The sequence below is a fragment of the Citrus clementina genome, unplaced genomic scaffold (assembly GCF_000493195.1).
Source record: "Citrus clementina cultivar Clemenules unplaced genomic scaffold, Citrus_clementina_v1.0 scaffold_5, whole genome shotgun sequence".
NCBI lineage: Eukaryota > Viridiplantae > Streptophyta > Magnoliopsida > Sapindales > Rutaceae > Citrus > Citrus x clementina.
In genome coordinates, this window is record NW_006262201.1 from 13,753,190 (window position 1) to 13,761,727 (window position 8,538).

Sequence of the window (8,538 nt, forward strand, 5' to 3'; positions counted from 1 at the left end):
TTGTTGTGCACACATTTTGAATTTGACAGTTAATGAAGGGTTGAACCAAACCTAATAGTGCCCACCCCTAATATTAGGTCCAAAAAAGTCCAAAATTCTAAACCCAAAATTGGTCTAGAAGTCCATAACCAATTATGAACCGAAACATGTCCAATATGGTTATTTTGCTTACTCGATCTTGTACATAATGTTTAATTGAGAATTTATGAAATTTATTTTGTTCCTTAAACTATTTATGGAACATCTAAATTTCTATCTCAAATCATATTTAAGATATATATATTCATTCTTAATGAATTATAATATAAAGATTGATTTTCCTAAAATTAGGAAATTTAACTTTTCATTTTCTAGTAACTCATTTTTCATTTCTATTAGGTGTGTGACCTTTTAGGTTCTTTGTTATAAGGTAGTAGAACTATTTTAATGATAACTCCTTATTCATTAAATGATGCTAAACTCTTTAGTCATCAATTAAAACTTTTCTAATGACCTTAAGCTGCATTGCTAATACGTTTTACCACTAATAATCTTAAGGTTTCTACAAGTCATTAGTGACACCTAGCAGTATTTCACAGCCACCCAAATAACAAGAATTGTTGGATTTATAGAACCTATTCCATTGTTTCTCTATGTCCTGGTCTCTTCATCGTCCATGTCCAGATAAATGCACGGCTTATGGTTTAATGTGATAAGCATTTATGCTTTATCTCAAAAATAAATCTAAATGACCTTAGCATGAAAAATATATTTTGAACTCCTTCAAATATATTTCACCTTGGCCAAGGATCAAGGATTTCTCATGCCAATTCATATTATTTTACAGGGACATCTTTTTTGTATATTACAAAGTGATGAATTCCAAATTGGCCATACACTTATCTCCATACATAACCAACCATGACAGCTATTGTTAGATCTCTTCATTGATTAGGAATCAATCCTTATACTTTCACATATCAGAGATGTCTATGTACAAGACATCTGTGATGCCTCAGGTCTAAAGATCATTATTAAACATAGTGTCTATCACAATGTATAATAAGCAATTAACACTCAAAACCATATGGCTTATTACATTTGGTCAAGTTCAGTAAACTCGTTCTTGCAACAAGTACCTATGTGTTTGACTTGACATCTCATGTCAATAATATGAAATTCATCATCTATTTTAGTATCACATACCATAATTAAGTCATAACACATACTAGTGTTTATAGGAATTTATGACGTCCAATCATAAATCCACCACTAGGAACTATTTTAGAAGTATAGTACAAAGGACACACGTTTCATATTCTCGACAAATTCGAGAATGTGTTCTTTAACTATTTTTCTATACACCTTGGTGTTTTCCTTTCATATTAGAACCATTATCATATCCTTGTCCTTGTACATCATTAATGTCAAGTTCAAAAACTTTTATTGTATCTATGAGTTCATTAAAGAAGGCCTTTCCCAGTAGAGTTATCAACTTTTAAGAATCCCAAAACTTTCCCAGTAGAGTCATCAGCTTTTAAGAATCTAAAAAAATGTTCTTCTATTTTTATTGGGTTTGCTAAAATATCTACACATCTTAATACAATAGACATTTGTTCTTGATGGCTTGTATCGAAAGTACAACCAAGTATAATTGAGAAATATTTTGCTTCATTAATCTTATTAATTATTTCATTTTTTGTTGCAAGTGCTAACATTTGTATCAGCTCATTTGTATGTTATGTGCACGGTAATGATTATGAATTTCACCATTTTTAATGCATCTAACATGTTCTTGCATTATTGGATCAAATTCTGCAATCATTTCAATTAAACTTAAAATGTTTCCATTGTTATCTTGGTATATCTTCTCATTCTTTCTACAAAATGCTAAATTATTTTTAGCAAGACTTTTTACAATGGCAATAATTCTTATTAATACTTTTTCCCAATGATCTCTTTCCTTATTGATCTTTTCTTAAATATATTTTTCAATTGTTTTTTTCTTCAATAATCTCACTTCTAACTCAACCCATAAATTCATATTAGTAATATGTTCATTACTTGTTTCATGACTTTTAAGTTTAACACTAAGATTTTTCTGATCGTTATTTCCTTCATTACTTAGTTGACTTTTATTGGAGTTTGTATTGAATAGTTTGTAGCAAAAACCATACACTTAATCAAAATCTTTTGAATAAATCAGCTACCCTCTAAAATATTTTTCTACACTAGGTAGTTTTTTTAATGTAATACGTGGTAGAGAAGTGCCTAGAAAATTTATCCTTTGGAAAAATTATATCATTATCTTTAATTGGACCTTTCTCTACAAGGAAATCTCTTAATGTATTATTTACATTTTCCCATCTACCAGGATCATGTATATTATTTGAAAAAAAAATACTCTTCAAAATCCTCAATTTCATCTTTAGTTTCACCTTCATTCACATTTTTATTACAATCTCCTGTGAGAGTATTATCACAATTTTGATTATTATTATTTTCAATGTCATTGTTTTCATTAATTGGCTCATCATCTTTTAATTTAGTTCGAGCTCATTCATCAACTATTGATGCTTCACTCAAATTCACATCCTTTTTTTCTACTTTTGAGTAATTTATGAAGAGTTCCTTTTTGAAATTGAACTAACTTTTCTATTCTTCTCTTTTTTGAAGTTTTTTATATCTTAAAGCATATTTTCTAGTAGACATTTTTAGGAAAAGAACTGTAAACAAGCAAACAATTATTCTAGATTATTAAAAGAAAGCAACGCATGAATGCAATAATATTCAAAAAAGAAATAATAACACTTAAATAATACAACTAATTAAGAAGAGAATAGAAAGAAAAAACCTAAATATTTGAGAACTTTAACTTTTTGGATTGAAGCTTTAGCAGCTCTGATCAATGGAAATAGTTTTCTTTTCCCTTTAAGCAACAATTAAAGAAAGCTTTTTACATGCCCTAAAATCCAAACAAGGGGATAACATGAGCAATCATATCCAAATGAAAAAAAATAAAAATAAAGAAAAATAATTAAAAATAAATTGTGTGTGCTTTGATGGAGGAGAGATCGAGATTGATGAAGGGGAATCTCCAAAGCCTTCAACTTTTGAAATTGACAGGGAATTGGGAATTATCGTGGCTTTTTTTTAATTGATAAAAACTATTTATGGATAATAATAAGTTAAGAGATATTTGGTTTTTTATAGAGTTTTAAATGAAATAATGTTAATTAGAGATTTTATAGGAATAAATAGGATAAAAAGGGTCAATTCTAACATCAAAAAGAGATTTGTAGGGATTTAATAATTTATTTACGGAAAAGATTATTATAAAATGATAATAATATATATATAAATTAATAACTTAATAGCTATAATTTAGAAAAAAAAAATTAGGACCTTTATATGTTGCGGGTCTCTAGGCAACCGCCTAAGTTGCCTAGGGGATGAGTCGTTACTGAAACTCTATTAGTCTTATCAATTGACATATGATTTTTGAAGGTATCCTTAACTTAATTAAACACCTTTATATATATTTTTAATTATTCTTCATTTTGAGATACTTAATTTCAAAATTTAATAGCTATATCTTTTTTTTTTAGAATGATACAATAACTTTTTTTTAGAAAAAAAAAAGATAAATGTTATAAATTTTGTAAAGCAAAGCTTGTTAAAAAGGAGGAAGGAAATTGAAAGTGATTCTTGCAAGGCCGGCAACTAATTTAGTGAAAAAAGTTCTGTTATATAAGAATTTTATTCTTACTAGATTTTCTGAGAAATAAAATATAGGATTATTCATGAAACTAAGGTGGGCTTTGATAAAAGTTGTGTATTTTATGTATATATTTAATGGGATACTTTTAGAAGAGGGGTTTTATGAGGTTTTCAAAGGGTGTCAATAGTTCAACTTTATTAAGAAAACTTGGAGCACGCCATATATTGTTAAAGAGTAATTCTTTTCACACCGATTTATATCATTATAAAATCCTATTTTTTGTAACCAAAGTCCTATTACTAGAGAAAATGTAAAATGATTACTCTATAACTAGAAAAAATCATGTAAAAGAATTATATTATGAACTTAACTAAATTAAAATGTCTTTAAGAGTGATGAGCCCTAATAATATTTAAATGTTAATACACGATATTATTAAAATTTTGATAAAATCAAAAAAATTAATCAATGAAGAAATAAATTACATTATAATGAGAATTTTGTTATGAAAAAGTGTGTTTACAAATTTAATTAAAACTCTAGTTTGATTTTTATGGTTTTTTTAATTTCATTAAAGAAAGGGTAATAAATATAAAGAATAGAGTTTACTAAGAGTTTTAGAGGGGTGTTAGAAGCTCAACTATTTATTAACAAGTTTGTTTTAAAATAAAATTATATTAAGGTGGCGTTTGTTTTTTAATCTAAAATGTGAGTAGATCTAAATTAGTTTGAATTCTAAATAGAGTTGAATGTCTGAATTTGAATAATATGTTAATTTTTATGAATCTCTAAAAATAAATATTAAATTATTTTTAACTTAAAAAAAATTGAAACAGTATTTTTACATTTGTGCCCTTACAAACTATAAATGTTAAACAAATAATAAACATCTCAAAGACCATAAATAAGATAATATATTATCATAACTCAAATAAGTTTTAATTGAGTACAACCTTTTAATGTTCTAAATTAGTATATATTAATCAATTTTATTGTAGTTTATAATGTTCTTATATAAAAAAATTCATAGAAAATTATGAAGATGAATAATAGTAATTTGAAGAAAACAAAAAGATCAAATAATAGTAGTCTACCACTATAATATCACAAGTTATAGTGATGGGTAATAATGCTAATTTTTTAATTTTATTTAGGTAAGGATGAAAATTAATTAATTTGATAGAAATATTTTAGAATTTTAATCATATCATCAAACTTTTTAGATGAAGGGAAAAGTAAAAAAAAATTGGCTTAATAACTTAATGAATGAAAATTTTCATTAAGTTAAGAAAAAACAAACGAATTTAATGACTTAACTAATTGAAATTTATTCAATTAAGTCATTAAAAAAAAAACTAACCCTAAGTTCACCAATTTAGTTGAATTTATCCACTATTCAAGCCCAACTCCATAAACCCTTATATGAACAATTGGCACCCCTCCAAAAATTCCATAATAATAAAACTACACTAAGTTCACCAATTTAGTTGATTTTCTCATGCTTCCAATCTTAATATTTGTATTCTTCTTTTCAAATTTTTTTATTATGTAATTTGTCAATAAAAGAATCTAAAAGAAAAAAAAAATCTTGAAAAATAACAAATATTTTATGGGTATAATACAATTTTATTAGACGTATAAACTTTAGGTGCAGCAATTAGTTTGAGAAATTACTTCTTAAATTTAGATTGTTTTAATGATAATAAAAATAATAATTCTATGCTAGTGAAATACATTGAAGAGAGAGAAAATATATAAGGGACGTTAATTTTATTTACATTTGTTCTTACGAAAGAACTACATTCAGCTCCTGGCCCACCGGGACAGTACGACTTACAGCACACCGAGCCAATCTCGATGTGTTTAGCATTTCACAAGCAAAGCCACTCCAACTTTATCCTATTTGTAAGCCCAAATATTGAGCCCATAACCCAATTAGATAAGATAAAAAGAGAAACAAAATGAATAAAAATGAAAAATATTCATTACAAATAACAGTTAAAAAGGTAATTTTTTTTGGGAATAAATATTGTAGCAAAATGAGGAAAATCTTGTTTATTTTGATAACATAAATCCAAGCCTTTTAAGCCGGTTTACAAAAAATATGTTTGGGCTTAAATTCACTTTTGCCATCTCCAGGCACAAAGAATTTTAAAAAATAAAAAATAAAGAATTAAATTATTATTATTATTATTATTATTATTATTATTATTATTATTATTATTATTATTATTATTTTATAAATTACTCTTCTCTTCAATAATGAATTAGATTATGATATGATGAATATTTGTAATGCATGCAGAAGAAATAAAAATAACTTTAATGAATGTGGTCTAATCAATGACTATATTAGCATTTGAAAATGTTTGAAATAATAAAGAATATCAAAATATCAAAAGTTAACTATTAAATGTAACACTATGATTTAGACTTTGTTTAATATATAATTTAGTTTTCATTATTTTTTTATAATTTAGCTTTTAAAAATATTTTTACAAAAGGGGAAGTCCGTATCCATAATAACAAACGGCTTAAGACAACCCGACCCGGGCCTACCCGACCCGTTAGGGTATCAGCAAACCCTAGTAAGGCGGGTGTATGTGTGTGTATATATATAAACACACTCTTGTTTCAATGTTCTCCGAACAAACCCTGACCCTCTGAAACAACAAGCAGCAGCGGCGCAACAAAAACAACAACAAGATGACGTTCAAGCGGAGGAACGGAGGAAGGAACAAGCACGGCCGTGGCCACGTCAAGTTCATCCGCTGCTCTAACTGCGGCAAATGCTGCCCTAAGGTACTTTTTTCTGTATGCTTCCAGAGGAAAAATGCAGGAAAAAAAATTTCGTCTAAAAATTCTCTAATTTATTTATTTATATTAAAAAAGGACAAGGCGATTAAGAGGTTTTTGGTGAGGAACATTGTTGAGCAAGCTGCTGTTAGGGATGTTCAGGAGGCGTGTGTTTATGACGGTATAAAATTAAAAGCTAATCTCTTCGTATTTCCATTCAATTTTTTATTTTTTTATTATCAATTTGCACTTTGTCTCTGTTGAGATTTCGATTTCGATTTGATTGCTTGAAGGTTACACTCTTCCTAAGTTATATGCTAAGATGCAGTACTGCGTCTCGTGTGCGATCCACTCTCATGTGGTGAGAGTTCGTTCCCGTACTAACAGGAGGATCCGTGAGCCCCCGCAACGCTTCAGGCGCAGGGTATGTTTGCTAAATTTCATCTCATATAATGACTTAGTTGCTTTCCGATGGTTTTGAAAACATAAAAGGTGCGTTTTATACTAGTTGCATGAAAATTCGAAGGAAATAAAGCTCCTAAAATTTTCGAATAATTTTGTCAATGTATTTTTCTAAGACTAATTCTCCATAACTGATTCCTTTAGAATCAGTAGTGCTGGGTCTCTTCTTGTAACAGATTTAATTTGATTATTTAGATTATTTATTCATTTTATTTCTAAACTTGGGTTGATTTGTATTTTAATATGATTCATGTGTTTTAGGACAAACATTGTTACGGGAGTAAGATGTAAAAAGTGGTTCATTTAGGCTTAGCATCAGTTTACTGTGAAATTGTGGTCACGAACTCACCTAGAATGGATAATGAAAAAGTTGTGATATCTTTGCTCGTATGAAGATCAGTTTTTCTGAGTAAAACTCAAATCTTATTTGCCTTCTATTACTCTGTTTATTATCACATCCTTTTCATCAGACAATTTAATAAAATGAGTATTGAATGGGTTAATAAACTAAAGATTATTTTCCATACAATAATGTTGCCCTAAAGGAACAGCTCACATTACCACTACTCTTTTTTCCTCCTCTGTATTGTCAATGAGATGTTGATATGTTACTGGCAAAGATGTGAAAAGAAAAAAAAAATAGAACATTCAATAAGTGATAGTGTTTTTATGTTTAGCATTTGTAAAATTTAAAGAGTTATTGAATTCTTTGATATTATTTTATCAATTTATCTGGAATTGTTGTATTCATCATTGTTTCACGTTTGGAGATTTACTAATTGTAGTACTAGTCTTCTCTTTCTACTTTCCTATGTTGCTCATCCGCTTGACTTCCTCTGTCACTCTTTTATGTTGTCAATAGGATGATGTCCCAAAGGCTGGTGGTGCTCTTGGTCAAGGCCCACGAGCTGGTGGTCCAGCTGGAGCTCCAGCTGCTGCTCGTGCTTGAAAGCTTTCTGCTGTCAGTGCTTCTGGTCCTTTGAGGCTTTTGAGATTTTTATGTGGTGGTATCAGATATGTGGGTCTGTTTAATTAGAGCACTGCAAACTTTTATGTTAGTTTTGTGTTTTGTTGTCATGCATCAGAGAACTGTTTACTGTCAAAAGTTTGAATCAAAACCCTAGAGAATTTTGATGGAGTGATTGAAGTAAAATTGTTGTTGTTCTGTTTTGCTTAAGTTTTACCGATAGTTGAATGTCTTGCCTTGACTTAATTATTTATTGCAAAATTAATAATCTGATTTTGCTTATTGAAATCTGCAGCCAAAAAGTTGGTTTTAGCTGATTGGTGAAATTGTTTCTTCAAATTGCTTGTTTTACTAGTTAGTTCATTTCTTACTTTGGTTTGTGATTCTGGTATGACTGGTTCATATTAATTGAAACTTCAAAAGATGCGTAACATCAAAATTGTGTGGTGAAGGAACCAATAATGAATAAGATATTTGTGGAAAATTTCCAATAAGATATCTGTTGAAAATTTCCGAAGTTATCTTTTTGTTGCTAGTTTGATCCCTATTAATTTGTGGTATATTCTGATAAAGTAGTAGAAAATATGAGGGTGCTTTTGTGGTATGTTCTGAT

The 8,538-nt window shown here is 28.4% G+C and overlaps 1 protein-coding gene across 1 annotated transcript; it reads left to right on the forward strand.

Annotated features, from left to right (window-relative positions):
• The first annotated feature begins 6,324 nt into the window (after positions 1-6,324).
• LOC18041825 (40S ribosomal protein S26-3) lies at positions 6,325-8,129 on the forward strand. The gene is made up of 4 exons (XM_006431941.2): positions 6,325-6,502; positions 6,593-6,677; positions 6,790-6,920; positions 7,821-8,129. The coding sequence occupies exons 1-4, from the start codon at positions 6,407-6,409 to the stop codon at positions 7,905-7,907; spliced, it is 399 nt and encodes a 132-aa protein (XP_006432004.1). The 5' UTR covers positions 6,325-6,406; the 3' UTR covers positions 7,908-8,129.
• The last annotated feature ends 409 nt before the right edge of the window (positions 8,130-8,538 follow it).

Excerpts from the sequence above, each read along its gene's own strand:
- LOC18041825 (XM_006431941.2), top strand. The coding sequence starts at position 6,407 with ATGACGTTCAAGCGGAGGAACGGAGGAAGGAACAAGCACGGCCGTGGC. Across the intron at positions 6,678-6,789 it reads GGAGGCGTGTGTTTATGACG|GTTACACTCTTCCTAAGTTA; the intron begins GTATAAAATTAA and ends GATTGCTTGAAG. Across the intron at positions 6,921-7,820 it reads CGCAACGCTTCAGGCGCAGG|GATGATGTCCCAAAGGCTGG; the intron begins GTATGTTTGCTA and ends TGTTGTCAATAG.